Source organism: Callospermophilus lateralis, chromosome 11 (genome assembly GCF_048772815.1).
Source record: "Callospermophilus lateralis isolate mCalLat2 chromosome 11, mCalLat2.hap1, whole genome shotgun sequence".
Taxonomy (NCBI): domain Eukaryota; kingdom Metazoa; phylum Chordata; class Mammalia; order Rodentia; family Sciuridae; genus Callospermophilus; species Callospermophilus lateralis.
The window spans coordinates 43232174-43252862 of NC_135315.1; the positions used below are offsets into that span (position 1 = coordinate 43232174).

The window sequence follows — 20689 nt, forward strand, 5'->3', positions numbered from 1 at the left end:
GCCTTGTGCAAGTGAAGCTAGAAATCTTTTTTTTTTTTTTGCTGGTGGTAGTGGGAATTGAACCCAGTGCCTCGTGCATGCTAGGCAAACACTCTACCACTGTGGTGCTGAGGATCAAACCCAGAAACTCACACATGCCAGGCGAGCGCTCTGCCTCTGGGCCATAACCGCAGCCCTCTAAAGCATTTTGATATAATTTTAGGGATAGAAATTACAATAAAGGAAAATTCAAAGCCTTTATGGAGGCAAGGACCGTAGAATGTAGCAGCAAGTCAGGAACTTACTTTGCCCTTGTCATTTGTTGCCCTGTAAGCCCTTGGCTCTCTGTTCATTTACCATTATTTTGCATTTTCTCTTTCCACTTTATGAGGTGGATAACTGAAGAAAGTGGTAGAATTCTTTTTTCTGGACATCTTTTTTAATGATAAGATTCATTCTCATCTGACATGAGAATGACATGGAGGATTGTGAAGTTATCAGTAGGTGAGCCATATTATTAGTGAACATGTACAAATGAATTACAAATTATAAGTAGACTCTCTAGCCCTTAGAGATAAAGGGTCCTGGGTTACTTTTAGATGCCTTAATTCTTAAATTACTTAGAATTTGTGGTTCTTAAGAGTTTTCTACAACAACAAGACCACAGATGGATTTGGTAGATTTCCCTCCCTTCTCTGTGGATCAAAGTCTCTTTATACCTATAGGAAAACGTCATGTAGCATATTGCAAACCCTGGAACCAAGCATATCCTACACTGCTGCTTTGATGGCAACAGGCATGTGCAAACATTAGTATTGGCATCGGATCAGGACAGTTCCTACCCATCTGCCCAGGGCTAGAATCTTGCCTTTTAAATATTTTTTTCTTAATTTAGAGTCTTCTGACTCTGTTCTCCACTAGTACATATCATAAATTTCACTGGGTAATTATCAGAAAGCAAAGCATAAAAAATTAAGTAGGTCTCTTTTTATACTGTGTGTGTGTGTGTGTGTGTGTGTGTGTGTGTGATGTTGGTAATCAGACTAAGGGCCTCATGCACGCTAGGCAAGTGCTCTACCACTGAACTAACATCTCCAGCCCATACATCTTTGATTTCTTTGTGATCCTTTTTTTTTTTTTTTTAATAAGTAGAATCAGGAGCACTACCTTTGGAGAACTGATGAATAATTTGTAGAAAGTAGATTATCATTAATTTAAGATAATCAAATTGATGCATTAATAATTATTTATTTTACTCTTTTAAAAAAGAAAAGGTCATTTGAATTTTCTATCTTTCAGGGTGTTGCCAATGTCTTTAGCACTGCCTACCACTACGTTCACAGCCGGGAACACATCCTTCATATTGTGATCACTGGCATTGGCTGGCTTTTCAATGTCACATCCAATATCATCTCCATCACTACATACTTTGTTGAGCCTAGCCCACACCAGGTAGGCAAGCCTTGGCAGTGTTAGACCCCTTTGATGTAACAGAGTAGATGTTGATGTTTTACTAATATCTAAAAACCATATTAGTCAGCCATTAAGACTAACCAGAGTTGTTTCTTATGACTCCAACTCAAGACCCTTGGTTATGAGTGTCAGAAATTCATCTCAAACTGCCTTGGACAAAAGAGAGAATTGACTGTGACCCAAATGAAGAAAAGGTAGGCATCAAGGTGGTTTCCAGCATGACCAGATCCAGGTCATTCAATAGCATTAGGGCTCAACCATGTTCTTTATCTTTCCACTTCTCACATTTGCTTCCCTCTGCATGTTAGCTTTGTCATTCTGGAAAAAGATGGGCTTTCTCCATAAGGCAAGTCAGATGCCTAGTAAAGCATCTAGTAAAAAACTCCAATTTGGAAAACCCAAGAAAGAAAACTTTTTGACTCATCCTGAGATATGTCCTGGTGGCCAAATAGGCAATATCCACTAGAATCGTGGAGATATATATGTGTGTGTGTGTATATATATATATATACACACACACATACATACATACTGGAACTAGGGATTGAATCCAGAGGTGCTTTATACTGAGCTACATTCCCCACCTATAATATGATGAATTCTTGATGTTTGCTTTACATTTTTACAGTTAACATAAGAATTTTTTTTTATATGATGAGAATGAATGGAAAGGTATCTTCCTTTCAAAAAAGCTAAATGGTTCTGCAGTGTGCCTGATCATGTGGTGGCCTCATCTTGGTTGTCTCCCAGTTCTTTGCCTGGCCTACCAGAGACATCGCCCTTCCCTCCTGGTTTCTTTTTTCCTTTCCTTCCTACCAGGTCTGGGCTTCCTCCCTCAGTGGCTGGGGCAAATTAATGAAGCCTTGGCCATAGAAAAGTAGAATCACATAGCTCTTGGTAGGGTAGCTATGTCATGAAGTAGAGAATACCTCCTTGTTGGCACTGCTCTTGGGAGGGGGATGATTTGGAGTGAAAGTGGGAGCCTTGAAGTGTTCTTGGGTCTGGAGTAGTCTACCCCATCTTATGGGCTACTTCCCCAGTGAGGCCAAAGTGTGTGGAGGTCTGGGGAGGATTCAGAATTACCTATTCAGGACCTTAAGGAAAATAATATGTAGGTACCATGGAAAAGGCCAAAATGGCCCAGAGCAATCATCAAGAAACTTGGCTTCCATGGTGTATAATCTCAGAATTGTGACAACATGGACAAAGTCTCAAAGGTCATGGTATATCCCCAGGGCTATTTCATGGTAACAGAGAAGATCATGTTGAAAGGTGAGGTGAGAGGAGGTTCACCAGCAATCAGGGTTTGAGTGAAGTCACAGCAGGGCAAAGACCAGATCAGCCTATCTAAGGCTCTAGTTAGGATTTTCTCCTAGATACAAGATGCTATGGTTAGATTTTGATGTTAAAAATAGCTGAGAGCTGCCAGATATGGAGGCATGCATACCTGCAGCCCCAGAAACTTGGGAGACTGAGGCAGGAAAATTGAAGATTCCAGGCCAACCTCAACAATTTAGCAAGGCTCTAAGTGACTTAAGTGAGATAAATAAAAAATAAAAATGGTTCAGTGATAAAGTGCCCATAGATTTAATCCCCAGTACAAAAAAAAAAAAAAAAAAAAAAAAGCTGAGTATTGCCAGGCAGGGTGGTACACACCTACGATCCCAGCTACTCAGGAGACTGAAGCAGAGAGATCACAGATTTTTAGACCAACATGGGCAATTTAGAGAAACCCAGTCTCAAAAGAAAGAGTAAATAAATAAAAAGGGCTGAGGATGTATCTCATGGTAGAGCACTTGCCTGGTATGCTTGAAGCCCTGGCTTCAATCTCCAGAGCTGCAAAATAAGTAAATAAAATTAAGCTATTAATGATAAACTGGGGGGAAATTGCCACCTATTTGACAAAGGACTTACAGTTACATGTGAATCTATGGGGGTTTGGGGGTTTTTTTTATTTGTTTGTTTTGCAGTACTGGGGATCAAACCCATAATGGGCTAGGTTTTAATGAGAGTTGTTTGTTTAATTTAAAAGAAGATTCTGTATTACTCAGCACTAAAAAAGAATAAGATCATGGCATTTGCAGGGAAATGGATGGCATTAGAGAAGATTATGCTAAGTGAAGTTAGCCAATCCCAACAAAACAAATGCCAAATGTTTTCTCTGATATAAGAGGGGTGACTCAAAGTGAGGTAGGGAGGGAGAGCATGGGAGGAAAATTACCTCTAGATAGGGAATAGGGGTGGGAGGAAAAAGGAGAGAGAAGGAGAATAGCTAGGATGGTGGAAGGAGAGGGTCATCATTATACAAAAAAACATGTTTGAAGATGTGAATTTGGTGTCAACACACGTTATATACAAACAGAGATATGATAAATGGTGGTATAAAGGTGTATTAAGAATTTTAAGCAAAAAAAAGAGAGCTTATATATAATGGCATAATTTGGTGTGAACATACTTTATATACAGAGTTACAAAAAATTGTGCTGTGAATGGATAATTATGAATGTAATGCACTCCACTATTGTCATGTATGAAAGAAATAAATTTAAAAGAAAGAAAGAAAGAAAAAGAGGATTCTGGGTATATTAGTGCAGACCTGTAATCTCAGCTTCTCAGGAGGCTGAAGCAGGAGGATCACAAGTTCCTGTTGTGCAGGGAGGTGAGGCTTAATGAAAAGTGTTTAGGTCATGATTCTCCACCCTCATAAATGGATTAATTCTGATTATAAAAGGACTGGAGGTTGCAAGTTTGATCTCTAGCCCTCTCTCACCCTAAGCCTTCCATCAGAAGAGGAGCTTAACCAAATGCTGACACCTTGATACTGGATGTCAACCTCCAAAACTATAAAAAATAAAATTCTCTTCTTTATAAATTATCCAGTCTGGGATATTCTGTTTTGGCAGTGCAAATCAAACCAAGACACCAAGTATAATGTAGAAAACATTTTTCATCTAGAGTTTGGTAGAACATTTGAGGTCAAGGAGTGTGGAATCAAGAAAGTTTCACTTCACAAAGCCGTTGTTCATCTTCCAAGAACAATTCAGCATACAGCCACTATGGATCCCTTTATTAGAGTTTCTCTTTTATTCCAAGAGTTATTTTTTTAAAGGGGGCATATAAGAACTTCACTTTATTTCCCCTAATTGAATTGTTCTTTCCTACGGTTTAGTGTATTTTCTAAATATATTAATATTGCTTTCTTATAAATAACTAGTTTCTACAAAAAAAAAAATGTTCATCAAGACTCAAAAATATTTTCATAGGTTTTGACCTACAGGTTGAAAACCTCTTTTTTAAAATATTTTTTTGGTTGTAGATGGACACAATACCTTTGTTTTTAATGTGGTGCTGAGGATCAAATGTGTAAGGTGTGTGCTCTACCACTGAGCCACAATCCCAGCTCTGAAAACCTCTTAGGAGTAAAGGAGATAAAGAAGAAGCAAGGAGAATAGAAGGAATGTTTAGTGAGGTAGGAGAATAACCAAGAGAAAATGGTGTCTCAAAAGCCTAGTGAAGAAAAGTATATCAGGAAGAGAAACCAGGCATGTTGTTGCACAACTGTAATCCCAGCAGCTGGGAGGCTGAGGCAGGAGGATCGAGAATTCAAAGCTAGCCTTAGCAACTTATCCAGGCCATAAGCAACTCAGTGAGACCCTGTGTCTAAATAAAATATAAAGAAGGGCTGGGGGGCTGGGGATGTGGCTCAAGCGGTAGCGTGCTCGCCTGGCATGCGTGCGGCCCGGGTTCGATCCTCAGCACCACATACAAACAAAGATGTTGTGTCCGCCGAAGACTAAAAAATAAATATTAAAATTCTCTTTAAAAAAAAAAAAAAAAAAAAGAAGGGCTGGGGGAGCTGGGGCTATAGCTCAGTGGTAGAGCACTTGCCTAGTATGTATGAGGCACTGGGTTTGAGTCTCAGCACCACATAAAAATAAATCAAGGAAGAAAGATATTGTGTCCATCTACAACTAAAAAAAATTTTTAAAAGAAAAAGAAGAGGAAGGTCTGGGGATGTGGTTCAGTGGGTAAATACCCCTGCTTCAATTCCCGGTACCAAAAAAAAAAAAAAAAAAAAAAAAAAAAGAGGTGGTAGGGAGGGGGATTGTTCACTGAATCAAATGCTGTCAAGAGGTAGATGAAAATGATAAATCAAATCCATAAACAATGGGTTTGAAAATGAAAGAGACACTTGTAGCCCCTTGGCAAGAACAGTTTTACAGTTTCAGTGAACTGATAGGGAGAAAGACCTCACTGGAGATTTTTTTTTTAAATTATATCTATTGGGACTGGAGTTGTAAGTCAGTGGTACAGCACTTGCCTAGCGCATGTGAGGCACTCGGTTCAATTGTCAGGACCACATATAAATAATAAACAAATAAAATAAAGATATTTCAGAAGCTCTTCTAAAAAATATATTTATTTTGTTTGGGCTTTTCTATGTTTTCCAAATATTCTACAATGCATTTTTTTTTTTTTTTGCAGTTCCGGGGATTGAACCCAGAGCCTTATGCATAATAGCAAAGTTCTACCACTAGGCTAAATCCCCAGCCTTTAAAAAAATTGTTTTTTGATAGTCTCTAAATTACCCTGGTTGGCCTTGAACTTGTGATCCTCCTGATTCAGCCTCCCAAGTAGCTGGGATTACAGACATATGGCAGAGATCCAGCCTTTTTTGGGGAGTAGGTACCAGGGATTGAACTCAGGGGCACTCACCACTGAGCCACATCCCCAGCCCTGTTTGTATTTTATTTAGAGACAGGTTCTCACTGAGTTGCTTAGTACCTCACTTTTGCTAAGGCTGGCTTTGAACTCTATCCTCCTGCCTCAGCCTCCCCAGCTTCTGAGAGTACAGGCATATGCCACCACATCCAGCATACAGTGCATTTTTTTTAAGAATTTCTTTTTTAGTTGTAGATGGACACAATACCTTTATTTTGTTTGTTTATTTTTTTATGTGGTGCTGAGGATCAAACCCAGTGCCTCACATATGCAGACAAGCACTCTACCGCTGAGCTACAACTCCAGCCCCTATAATGCATTTTTAAAATCAGAAAAATAATATAAACACAGTTTTATCATAATTACAAAAAATAAGTTGGTGCATTTAATATTATTCTTTTGAAAATTTTCTCTTATGAAACACTTTGTTCTTTAATGGTACTGAATAAATAAAATGTCACTGCCCTTAAAGCTAGAGGTCATCTACACATTCCTAATTTTTCTCCATTTATTGGTCCCCAAAAGCTTTAAAGAGAATATGAGGTATAATTACTACTCTAATGAAATCTCTTCCTCTTTTTAAGGATTCAGACTATGTTTTACGCAATATGATGGTTACAGGGAAGCTGGGTCTAACAGAAATCCACACAAATCCCCCTATTACCTTCAGGAAAACATGTGTCTTCAGGTATGAAATGTATCTGTTTTCTTTGATTGCCAGAACACAATCTAGTGGTATGATAGTAGATCTGAAAGACATAGCTTCTGCCCTTTATTAGTACATACTCATTCCTCATTATTATAAAATTATTACTCTTTATTATTACATTCATTATTTATTATTTTAAAATTTATATACACCAAAAATCATTTGTTTTGTTTGTTTACAGACCTGCAAGTTTTAATAATGCACATATTCTTATAATCATTAGCACCAAATAGGATACAGAACAACTCTAACACTCCTAAATCAGTCTTTCAACCCATACCTAAACCTGGAAACCAGTGATCTATTCTCCATCAGTTGGCTTTTAAACAAAAACTTTTTTAGAACATTTGACTCCCTGAGACATAGTAACTCCTTTTCTATCAACTGCTTTTTAAAACAGATTTCGTTGGTATTCCAGATTAAAATTGCAAAATTGTGTATTTTAAAGCAGGACAGTATTTTATTTTCTGATTTTCTTATAAGTATGGAATTCAACAAAAAATGATTATGAATAATAACTGTATCCATTATCCCCCGTGATTATGAATAATCCCTCCATATCACTTATTAGAGTTCATCTGTTAATGTTAGCTAGATTGTGAATGTATATTTTTTTAATGTGCACTTTTTTATTCAAAGAAAACAGGAAGAAGGAAAGGGAGGAGAGGGAAAGTTAGAAAATTAGATAGGTTCCCGGTTGTACATTACATAGAATGACTGTCACCTATGGAAGGGAAGGAACATTATTCATCTGTACAGATACAAAACAGATCTTAACTGAGAACATGTGTATTACAAAAGGGACTGACTGCATTAACCCATCTCAGACTAGTAGGCTAATTTGATATTTAAATACATGTTAATTAAATTTTAATTTGGCCTCATGCCAGAATGTTCATTTAGTTCCAAGCTTTTTTCAACATGATTATTCCTATGTTAGTCAAGCATTTTGCTGGATTCCTTTTAACACCTAGACTCATATTCTGGATTCTGTGTAGAACTCAGAGCATATGCCTTTGGAGGAATGCTATTGACCTATAGCCTTTCTTAATATGCCTGGAAAGTTTGATAGATGCCTCGTTACTGTGGTCTTCACAAATATAAAAAGTGATGGCTTAATAGTAGCAAGGAATGGGAATAGCAGAAGGATTAATTTTTTTTCTTCTTTATTTCTTTATTTCTTTATCTATCTATCTATCTATTTATTGGTACTGGGAATTGAACTCAGGGGCACTCAACCAGTGAACTACATCCCCAGCCCAATTTTGTATTTTTATTTAGAGACAGGGCCTCACTGAGTTGCTTAGTGCCTCGCTAAATTGCTGGGGCTGGCCTTGAACTCGCAATACTCCTATCTCAGCCTCTCAAGCTGCTGGGATTAGAGGTGTACACCACAGCACCTGGCAGAAGGACTAATCTTACCTGTCATTATTGGATTCATATTCTGAACTATTAAATGTGATTTTTGAGGCTAGACAAAGAACTAACATTTTTACAAATGATTTAAAGGAATGGAAGCCCAACATCAAATGCAGATGAGGAAAAATGTGTCTATGATTCACTAGAGAAAGAAGCAGCCACTGTATTTCCATGAAAATCTCAGTCTTTCACTGAAATAGATGCTAAAGAATACCCTGCCCAGATGCCCAATATGCCTTTTGCCAGCTTCTGAGGATACTGCTGCAGGAAGGGACACTTGACATTGTAACTTTCCCTGGAGGAGTGCCCTCCAGTGATTGGAGCACCTGCCCAGAGATATTCTCATGAGTTCTGTGAAGGGCTGGGGTTGTAGCTTAGTGGTGGAGCACTTGCCTCATGTGCGAAAGACACTGGGTTCAATCCTCAGCACCACATAAAAATAAATGAATAAAATAAAAGTATTGTGTCCATCTCCATCTAAAAATATTAAAAAAAAAGTTATGTGAAAACTCTTCCACCACAAACCGCTACCTCATCCCCAGAGCAGCTTAGAACCAATGACTGATGAGCACAAAGATGCAAGAGACCCTTCCCTTGCCTCAGGGTGGGACAAGTTCTTTACTACATTCACCTCCCAGATCTTACCCCTTTGGATCAGGCTGAGGCTAGACTTCACCTGAAATCACATTGGTACTTAGCCTCTGCCACTTCCCTATGCTGCTTCCCTCAGTCCCTCATGGGTTTTACCCAAAAGCACTTAAATTACTTGTATTAGCATCCTTGTCACAGGTTTTGCTTCTAGGGAACCTGACCTAACACACTCATCTTTCCTTCCCGCATTCAACTAACACATATTAGCCAAGATAAGTAAACAAAACACTGTACACTCTCAGATAAGACTAATTCCTATATGATAAAGATAATGAAGCAGATGGGGCTGGGGATATAGCTCAGTTGGTAGAGTGCTTGCCTCGCATGTACAAGGCAAAAGATAATGAAGCAGAGCATCATGATGCAGAGTGTCCCAGTGCTACTACTTTAGTTAGATCGGATAATCAAGGAAGGCTTTCATGCTGAGAGGACGTTTGAGCTGAGTTGAACTGAAGGACAGAACCATGTGAAATTGAGGGATGCAGCATTCTATGCAAATGAAACAGCAACCAGGACTGGTATGGTGGCAGTGAGGTGGGTACAAGAGAGTAATTCAGTATGTTTGAGCGGAATGACGTGAATAGGCTGATTTTAATATCCTTGTACTTCTTTGGATTTAGCTTCAGAGATTTCCTCTTCAAGTGTACAGACAGTTCAGAAGTTGTTCTGGCCTCTGCCTGTGGAGAAACCCATATAGTAATTCCCCTTCGTGAGAGAACAGGAGAGGCTCTGGGAGCCCTTGATGTTAACATTGGCCAGACCAGGATGTTGTTCTATCAAGAATATAAAGATCTACAGAAAATGATGAAGGTGATCCAAGCTGCCTGCTATGAAATACTAGGAGAATTCTCCGGAGAGATAAAGAAAAACATTGTCTTAGGTATTATGAAGGTCTGGATTCATGGGGGAAATCACAGGCAATCTTAGGTTTGGGGGAAATCACAGGCAATGTGATGAAGGATGCAGTTTCTAAAATGAATTGTTTCAATATGTAGGTTTTTCCAGGTGAAATGAATTCCCTTATGCAGTCTTAGCCTGAAGAGTAGTGTTTATAAGTTAAAGCAAAAGGAATGGAATCACATTATCTTTGGTTAGAGGAATACAATTTTAGAACTGGAAGGACTCATAAAGGAAAGATGGAACTAGCTTTATCAAATGCCCTGTCAGGTGTTGACACTTTAAATGTGTTTTTTCGTTTAATCCTTACCATAACCTTATAAAGTAAATGGTGAGAACCCATTCTACAGGTGAGGGAAATGAAGTTCAAAGAAAGGAAACAATAAATTGGAAAGGCTGGATTGGGTGCTCTTTCCAAGACATTACACAGCATTAACCAATCAGAACATCTCATTTGACAGATGCAGGATCTAAAGCTCACAAAAATAGATTGTCTAAGGTCCAAAGCAAGCTAGTGGCAGAGCCAAGACTAGACCCAGTTCTTGTGACTTCACACTCACTATCTGAGCATAATACTAGGTTAGAGAGGAGGGCAAGAAAGAGGCATGGAAACCTTCGGCAAGAATGAATTAGTATAACACTATGTGGGATTAAGTGGAAAGGTTGTTAACCATTACATAGTACGTTAAGAAAAGAGAAGAAAGCCAAGTGTGGTGGCAAACACTTGTAATCCCAGCCAATTGGGAGGCTGAGGCAGAAGGATCATTTGAGCCTAGATTCAAGACCAGACTGAGAAACATAGTGAGACCCCATCATAAAGGAGGAGGAGAAGAAGAAGAAAGAAAACTCGTGTCTTTGAGTGTTCACTCTGTATAAAGAGTGAGACTGAGCATTTTTCTGTATGTTATTTCATTTAATTCCCACCTCACCAGGGAAATAGGATTAGCTTCATTCTCACAAAAGAGGAAAAGGATACTCAAAGAGACAATGGTACTAGTAGAGAGAAAGAATGCATTAAAACTAAGGGTCTAGGGGCTGGGATTGTGGCTCAGTGGTAGAGCACTTGCCTAGCATGTGTGAAGCACTGGGTTTGATCCTCAGCAACACATATAAATAAATTAAATAAAGGTCCATTGACAACTAAAAAATATTTTTTAAAAAACTAAATGTCTAACTCTGAAACTCAAGGTTTTGCCTTTTCTCAAAGCCTCCTTCCAGGCATAATTCCATATTTCTTTTGATTTCATGTACAGAGAGACTAAGATAGTTTAAAATCATATGACATGAGCCAGGTGATGCATACCTTTAATCCCAGAGGATTAAAGGAGGCTGAAGCAGAAAGATCACAAGTTCAAGGCTAGCCTCTGCAACTTAGTGAGACCCTGTCTCAAAATAAAAAATAAAAAGATCTGGGGATATACAGTGATAGAGGACTTGCCTAGCATGCTAGCATGCATGAGGCCTTGGGTTTAATCTTCAGTTCTGCAAAATAAATAAATAAAATAAAACATGGGACATGGTCTTTTTCCTGAGGAAAATGATGTTTACTGAAATAGGCTTTTTTTTATTTATAAATAAAAAAATATTTATATCTTTTTATTTATAAAAATATCTTTATTTATTTTTATGTGGTGCTGAGGCTCGAACCCAGGGTCTCATGCGTATTAGGCAAGTGCTCTACCGCTGAGCCACAACCCTAGCCCTGAAATAGGCTTATAATCCTAGGGAAAAGCAATGTATGGGACTCAATATCAATTTGTGATGTCAACAATGTCATTCTATTCTTTCAGAGATGGAAAAAGTTGGGGAAGTCCAACGAGCAGGAATTATCTTCTTCCGAATCATGCTGCAGGAACTGCAGGCATGCCTCAAACTACTTAGTTCCATGGACTTTGTGACACTGTTGCTCTACGATCATAGTACTCAGATAGAGACAACGTCTTCTAAAGACAGCAAGGCCAAGGACTTGAAAGCCCACGTAAACCTAGTGCATGACATCCTGAAGGGAGTTATCTTATTCTTTCATACAGATTTGGAATCTGAACCTGCAAGTGAATCTGAATCTGAATCTGAATCAGAAGATTGGGATAAGGATAAAATTGTACGTTTTCTTAAAATCACTATTTTTATGAATAATAACCTGCACAGATTTGAGTGTACAAATCATAATAATAACACAACTTATAAGTATACAAATGCAAGATTATTCACATAATGAACACATCCATGTAATAGATGCATCAAGAAACAGAATATGCCGGGTGCCATGGCCCACACCTGTAATCCCATCAGCTTGGGAGACTAAGGCAGGAGGATTGTGAGTTCAAAGCCAGCCTCAGAAACTTAGTGAGACCCTAAGCAACTCAGTGAGACCGTGTCTCAAAATAAAAACTAAAAAGGGCTGGGAATGTGGCTAAGTGGTAAAGCACCCCTGGGTTCAATCCCTGATTGAAAAAAAAAATGAATGAAAGAAAGAAACAGAACGTTACTGACATCCCCTAAACTCTCCTTTGAATCCTTTCCCATAATCTCTACCCACCAACCCATACACCCTAGGAAAGGTAACCATGATCTTGACTTCTAACACCGTAGATTAGTTGTACCCATTTTAAATTTTTTGTAAATAGAATTATGTAAACTGATGAATTGGGCATCGTATTTCTACTTGCTGTTGATCCCATTTCTTTTCTTTTGTTCTTTGTTCACAGTTTGTTAACAAATATTTAGTGGAGAGTATTTGTTCCTTTGATCCAACTGCTAGCCATGTGGAAGTCAATGTACAGCTCATTAATAAATATATCAAAGGTAAATTTCCACTTAATCAGTTTAAAATCTATGCCAAGAATACTTTTATTAAAGTAAAGTAAGTAGTTCATAAATTAAATTTTTAGGAGAAAAGTTATGACTATAAGTTTTCTAATAGGAGGGATACTGTTTATAATCTACTATATTCCCTCCCAAAGACTGTCTATTCCACACATATGAGAATTCAAAAGTGCATCTGTCTCTCTTATTGACTACATGTGTATTGTTCATTTAAAAAAAAAAAAAAAAGCAAAGCCAGGCATCCCAACTATGTAGGAGGCTGAGGCAGGAGGGTCACTTGAATCCAGAAGTAAAGACCAGACTGGGCAACATGATAAGACTCTGTCTTTAAAAAAAAAAGAAATGAAATGAAATGAAAGAAAAGATGGGCTGGAGTTGTAGCTCAGTGATAGCGCACTTGCCTAACACATGTTAGGAAAGATATTGTGTCCATATACAACTAAAAATTAAAAAAAGAAAATGGATAGGAGCTGCAGTGAGGACAGGAACATTTAGCAAAAAGGCTAGTTAGTATCTTTAGCTTTAGTAAAGAATTAAATAAAATATTAGATCACTAGTCTATATTGAGGAAGAGAATCAGCAGGACTGCAGAATAACAAGACTTTCAGGTTGAAGAAGATGACAACCTCTTTGGCCACATCTAAGTAAATGCGTAAATACATGCTGTTCCTCCACTGATATGTATTACCTCACCAGACAACTCAGGTCATGGATGTGAGTGAACCAGTCACAAATGCATGTAAAGTTTTCTTCTTCTTTGTTACTTATAAAAAGCTAATCATTAATTGGGAAAATGGCTCTGTAGAAATCACTCCCTAACCCTGTCCTTCTCCATCTCCTCCCCTTCTCCTTCTCTCTGTGTAGACTCCAGACTATCAGAGGTTTCTGTAATGTATTTATTAGGCTCAGAGGCTCAAAACCAGAGAGATTCCTAGGAGAAGAGGAGGGAAAAGGCAATCCAGAAAGGATGGCCACACTCCTCAGGCTGTGGGCATCCACAGCACAGAGGTGGTAGAATAGTGAACCAGGTGGATGAATGTGAGAGATATCATCTAGCATGGGAAGGTGAAATGCTTCTAGCAGTTAAGAAGTGCTAGAGAATAGGAGAGAACTTGAGATTCACATAAAAATCAACATGAAGTAATGTGACCATGAGTGATGTGAGTCAAGTTTAGAATTCCTATTTGAAATGGTGTTTCCACTGTAATTCAATTCATTCATGGGAGCTTCTAATTTCATAAGTGTTAGATGTATAACTTCTAAGGTGCTAGTCATGGGATTCCATAACAACACCAACAAAAATGAAGGCTTAGGGACTGGGGTTGTGGTTCAGGTTTGGAGCACTCACCTAGCCCATGTGAGGCCCTGGGTTCGATCCTCAGCACCACATAAAAATAAATAAAGACATTGTGTTCAACTACAACTAAAAAAATATTTTTAAAAAAAGTTAAATGTAATAACCAGCCTCCAAGATCACCCTGCTCTTCCCATCACCTACTATTCATGCCTATGAGGAGTCTCTTCCCACTTGAATATTGTCAAAATGACACTGGGGGAGGGCTGGGATTGTGGCTCAGTGGTACAGTGCTTCTCTAGCATGTGTGAGGCACTGGGTTTTATCCTTAGCACCACATAAAAATAAATAAATATAATAAAGGTGCTGTGTCTAACTATGGCTAAAAATAAATATTAAAAAAATGAATGCTTATTCATTGTATACTTCTATATATTCGTTCTGTACTTGTTTACTATTCACAGAGGCAAGTCTAGAAGAAATGTTTTCTATGTCAGTGATTCTGGCATGTCTAAATCCCAGACTCAGCCCCACCTAGTTGAGCTCTTCTTTTTGGAATGCATTTAGCACCTGCCATGAGCCCCAGCACCTCCCCCCAGGTGTGACCAGCTTGTCTAGTTTATATTCTCCCTGAGTCCATACTCCAATTTGGTTCCCACCAACCTGCCAACCCCTTGACCTAGAACCAGCTCCTGCTGCTAAGGTTCCTTGTGTCCTCTGAGAGTGATGTTCCCCTCCTTGGGCAAGGACTCAGGCACCCACCAATGTCCAATCCATTCCCTCTGTCAGAGAGGAGCATAACTCTCCAGTCTCCACCTTAGAGGTGTTAACAGGAGTAGTCTCTCAGCCCTTAATATGCCCATCTCCAGCTAGCTATAGGAGAGCTCAAGGGCACCTTTTATGGCAATGTACCAATGCCTCAAGAGAATCTCCTTGGGCCCTGCCGCTGATTCGCCTACAAGAACTATCTTACGTTTTCTTATACTATTTCTTTGACTCAGAACACATGCAAATTTCTGTTTGCTCCCACTTTGAACTATCCTAGCTGATTCTGAGAAGCCTTGACTACCAACTTTCCCTACCGTTTTCTGCGTTCCAACAGTGCCCTCAGGTGGTGGTAGGAATTACTGCAGTTAACAGAGCAGCACTCAGCCAGAAGCCAACAGCTGGTAGGCTCCACCACCATCCAGCCTGTAGTGTTATCATGCAGTCCAGCAGCAATGAGAAAGTTCATAGGCCCCCCCGAGATTCCAGTTCTTCTGCTTCAGATGCAATTATATTAGTAAAATCTAAGCTTCCTGTTTGGGGGAAGGGAGAGGAGCTCTGGAGTGTCTTTCTGTTTGTGCCAGAAGGAGAGGAGTCTTTTAGAAGGGCAATCTGTTATTGCACAACGTTTACATGGCCTTCTAGCAGCTTTTAGTAAGGTCTTTACTCAATGACCCCGCCCAGCATGAAATGCCACCAACAGTATATGTAGGTTTCTGCCTGGAAAGGAAGGGACTGCTTCCTTTCTATAGACCACATAGCAGAGCTCCTAACCCACCCACCAAGCTTTCTAAACTAATGATTTTTATCTAAAGCATAGAATTAAAGCTGGTGGTACGCTCATACTGTCTAAGGGTTTCTGTTGCCAACTCTAATCCACTTCACCCTAGTTGGAGAAGCGGATATTTGGTATTCTGGTGAAACTCTAGGCAGTCGTGCCCTGACTTTAGATTGAGGCAGTCATCTATGAAGGAGCAGTGGGCAATTTGTTCAGCAGTCCTGGCTTCCCAAGGTTAAATCATTGGATATGAATGCTGCTGACTTCCCTGAGGGGTACCCTGTGACTCCAGTGGCCACTTCCGGGCATCTGTGCATTTAGGAGCACATCAATAACCTGCTATCCTCTGTCACTCTGCCTAATAAAACAGATACAATAAATGATACCTAATAAAGATTGGCATTCATATGTAAGCTAATAGTTTGATGCCTGTTATCATTTCTTTCCTCTGCAAGGAAAGAATTAGACCCAAATTCAAATGCTAGCACTACTACATATTGTCTGACCACCTTCTCAAAGGTCATTCCACTTTGGACCTCTGCTGCCAGCCTCACCTGGTCTTTATGTAGGGTGCCCCAGACCTGTCCCCTATCCCCACTCCAGGAGGTTTGGAGTATTATAGCCTGACAGGAAATATTCTCAGACCTAGAGGCTATCCCTAGAACTAGCCCCCATTGCAATTATGCCTAGAATCACTCTCATGTCAACACTAGTCTTGCCAGAAGCTTCCCAGGCCCTCTGCCCCTTGTACAGGAGTCCCAAGGGTCCTCCTCTGCCAAGGCGATCAAAGCCTCAGCGCTATCATCATCTATGAAGAAACCCACTGGCTTCTTCAACAAAACACTACCGTGATCCTCCCAAAGGGACAATGGAGGGGGATTCCTTGCCATTAGGGAAAGGAGTGCTGGACTCCCAGTCCTAATTAACTCTTGTCCAAGATTCCCCTTCCCCAGGAGATCTTTTCGTAATTGCTACTGCAATTAGGTGGTTCTAGTTCCCTCCCTCTCCATTTCAAAGTCAGACACAACTCTTTCCTTCATTCTCACTGTACTGCTGAGGATTAGACAGAAACTTTTTACAACAGCTTACCAATAATTGATGAATAACAGATAGAAATACAGCACTGAACCCCAATCTGGAACTCTGAGGATGTGCCTGATACTTTAAACTGGGTGAGAGTGAAATGGACAAGATATCAATATTGTTCTTTACTATTAACTTGAACATATACTAATGCTGGCTTACATTCAATCACAGTTCTCTATCATCTCTTTGAACCTAACCATCATGGGTAGTGGCATCTTTTGGGAATTGTTGGCTCTTCCTTGTTAGAATAGAGCTGCCATCACAGCTAGACCTGGATTTAACAGAGAGCCCAGGGTATGCCCTCTATAGGCTGCTCATCGGTTGCAGGCTATGGAAGAGGAAATATCAGTTCAGTTTTAGAAAAGAATCCCTTTGCTGGGCATAGTGGTGCACTCCTGTAATCCCAGTGACTTGAGAGGCTGAGGCAGGAAGATTATAAATTTGAGACCAGCTCTCAGCAATTTAGCAAGATCCTGACTCAAAAAAAAAAAAAAAAAAAAAAAAAAAAAAAGTCTGGAGATGTAGCTTGCTTCTTTACTAGGAAGAAAAGATTCCCTTTGTCCTGGACAAAATCTCTTCTAGAGTTCTTTTAGCTAAGATATTAGACATGTACTTATACACTATTCAGGAAGAGTTTTGGGGGTTTGGAAAAGAGCTGGGGCCCAGATATCTGACACATTTCCCATGGATGCAGAGCCCTTCCATTTTCAGTTCAAAGTTATTCAGAGGAAAAAAGAAAGAAAATTAAAGTAGCAAATACCTTTCTATTCCTTATCACTCCTTTTGATTTTAAATTTCGAAGCTTTCCAACAGTAGTTTTTAAGTTAAGAGGAACAACTGAAAATGGTTTTATTTGTCTAGGTAATATCACTGTTGCTTGGACATCTGATTAAAAGCTTTTAAAATTAGTTTAATGAGAACATTTTTTTATTTAACGTATCCCTCTTTTTTTCACTTTAGTGGATGTTAAAACAATCTTTTATAGCAAAACAATTTTTAAATTGTATATTTTTATTAAAATACTTCAAAAGTTCAAATAAATATTTTAAAAGTAAAACATTTTAAAAGCAACTAGTCCATCACTTCTCACTCTCCTCAGATCCCCTCCCAAGAGGCAATCCTTTTTGGTATTATTGCTTATTCTGGTATTCGAAAGTCTATTTCTAATATTATGCACACATTGTTATCTTTTGAGTCACCAATTTTAAACCTTACTAATTCATTTCCTGTTGTCCCAGATGAGGGTTTCCTTCTGGTATACCATCATTCTCTTACCCCATCTTCCCAATGTACTATTTAATTTGGGATTAAATTAAAATGCAATGTTTGTATGATTTTCTTTGTGCAAGTGTTATCTACAGCTGAGCATTGTACTATATTTTGTTTTGTCTTTTTGTACTGAGGATTGAACCCAGAGGTGCTCTATATCCCTAACCTTTTATTTTATTATATTTTTTGAGACAGAGTCTCACTAAGTTGCTCAGGGCCTCACAAAATTGCTGAGGCTGATCTTGAACTTGCAGTCTTCCTGCCTCAGCCTCCTGAGCCCCTGGGATTACAGGTGTGCATCACTGAGCCCAATGTACTATATTTTGATCATTTTTTACTGTTGATTTTTCCTGAAGTAAATGATTTTATTTTTATTATTTTTTAATATTTATTTTTTGGTAGTTGTACACGATACCTTTACTTATTTATCTGTTTATTTATTTATTTATTTATATGTGGTGCTGAGGATCTAACCCAGGGCCTTGCTCTACCACTGAGCCATAACTTCAGCCCCAATAATTTTATTTTTAAATGTCTTAGATTTCTTTGAGTTTCTGTGTCTTATTTTGTTTTCACAGTACTAAGGACTGAACTCAAGGGTGCTCTACCACTTAGCTACAACTCCAGCCCCTTTTTATTTTTTATTTTTTTTTGAGACAAAATCTTGCTAAATTGCCTAGGCTAGTCTCAAATTTGTGATCATCCTGCCTCAGCTTCCCAAGTCATTGGAATTACATGAGTGATTACTGAACCTGACCTGTACTTCTTGATAATTTCCACTGCTTTTCTTATTTTATTTGTATGATTTTCTATAAGGACAGTTAAGCAGGTAATTTTAGTTTCAATTTAATTTTTTTCCCAAAGCCATCTCTTCCAGAGAGCTCACTTCTTTCTCTATCTGAAGACTTTCCCCTACCATTAGATCAGCTGTTAGCTACCTTCCTGAGATTCATTGTGAAACTATCAGAGGAATTTACTTTGCCATTCTCTTAGATCATTTTTTATTTATTCCTTTGTTTTGAAGTAGTTCATCTCCAACAGTTGTTTCCTGAGAAAGAGTACATGCATGGTAAATTTTTTTTTTAAAGAGAGAGTGAGAGAGAGAGAGAGAGAGAGAGAGAGAGAATTTTTTAATATTTATTTTTTAGTTATCGGCGGACACAACATCTTTGTTTGTACGTGGTGCTGAGAATCCAACCCGGGCCGCACGCATGCCAGGCGAGCGCGCTACCACTTGAGCCACATCCCCAGCCCCCATGGTAAATTTTTGAGACATTTTATGTCTAAAATGTTTTTATTCAACCCTTATACATGATTTGCATTTTGCTGGGGAATATAATTTTGAAGTCATTACTCCATTTTCATTTTTAAAAATTGAGATATAAGTCACATAACATAAATTTCACCATTTTGAAGTATGCAATTTTGTGGTTTTGAATATAGACCCAAAGTTGCAAAATCGTCACCACTATCTAATTCTATGACATTTTCATCACTCCAAAAGGAAACTCTATACCCAGAAGTGCTCATTCCCTTCTCCTCTCCCTCTGTTCCCTGGCAACAACTAATCTGTCTTCTGTGTCTTCTGGATTTGCTTCTTCTGAACATTTTGTATAAATGGAATCATACATTTGGCCTTTTGAGTCTGGCTTCTTTCACTTAGTATGCTTTCAAAGTCTATTTCTGTTCTAACTCATATCAGTACTTCATTTCTTACTTATGGCTTGATTATCTCTTTTTTAAACTTTTTTAGTTGTCAATGGACCTTTATTTTACTTATTTTATTATACAGTGCTAAGAATTGAACCCAGTGCCTAACACATGCTAGACAAGTGCTCTACCACTGACCCACAACCCCAGCCTTTAATTATCTCTTATATGGATATACTATATACTGTTTATCTATTTTTCAGTTGATAGACCTGTGGGTTGTTTTCATTTTGGGGCTACTATGAATATGCTGCTATGAACATTTGTTTACAAATTTTATGTAAGGATATGTATTCAGTTCTCTTGGGTATATACGTGAGGAGTGGAATTGTTGGGTCACATAACTCTTTTAATGTTTTGTAGAAATAGCTCCATTATCTTCTAACTTTCAAGATTATTGTTGAGAAATCTATAGCCTTTCTGATTTCTGATTCTGTGCATGTGGTCTTTTTTTTTCCCCCAAACTGTGTGATCACCTCTTAATCCCTAAGGTTGTGAAATTTCATAATGATATGACTTGGTTTTTGTCTATTTTCATCTGTTGATCTTGATGCTGGGTCTTTTCAATCATGAAATTCAGGTCCTGAAGTCCTAGATGAGTATCTTCACACTCAATAAACAATGTGCCATTGCCTGAAGCTATGTCTGCTTGAAGGAGCCGCATCCTTTCCTTCACACATCTTTTTCTGCTCACCAAGCTGTGCCCAGAGTGCATTCACTGAGGATAGTTGCTTTTCTCTTATGTACACAAAGGATGGGATGATGGTGGCCCTGTCCTACCTTCTTTGCAATTCTTATTATTCGGCCATTAAATTCCCTAGATTCAGTCTTAAAAATTCTACTTTCTTGTCTAGGGTGTAGTTCAATGGTAGAGCACTAACTTAGCATGCATCAGGCCCTGAGTTCTATCCCTAGCACTGCAAAATAAATAAATAAATAAATAAGTGCAGCACACACACACACACACACGCACACAACACCTTTCCATCTTTTTGTCTTTTTGATTCAATTCCTGAGAAATTCTTGTTTTCTAATTCTATTGATTTTTTTGTTTGTTTTTTTGTTTCTGCATTTTTTTTTTACAGGAGCACAAATCTAGGGGCTGGGGTTG

At 38.6% G+C, this 20689-nt stretch overlaps 1 protein-coding gene across 1 annotated transcript in view; it reads left to right on the forward strand.

The window, feature by feature from the left end:
- Efcab5 (EF-hand calcium binding domain 5) overlaps positions 1-20689 on the forward strand; it is a 132069-nt gene that overhangs the window by 104114 nt on the left and 7266 nt on the right. Inside the window, exons 20-24 of the mRNA XM_076871378.1 lie at positions 1279-1431; positions 6759-6862; positions 9580-9833; positions 11641-11951; positions 12559-12655. Coding sequence (XP_076727493.1) covers positions 1279-1431; positions 6759-6862; positions 9580-9833; positions 11641-11951; positions 12559-12655 — 919 coding nt within the window. The remainder of the gene's footprint in view (positions 1-1278; positions 1432-6758; positions 6863-9579; positions 9834-11640; positions 11952-12558; positions 12656-20689) is intronic.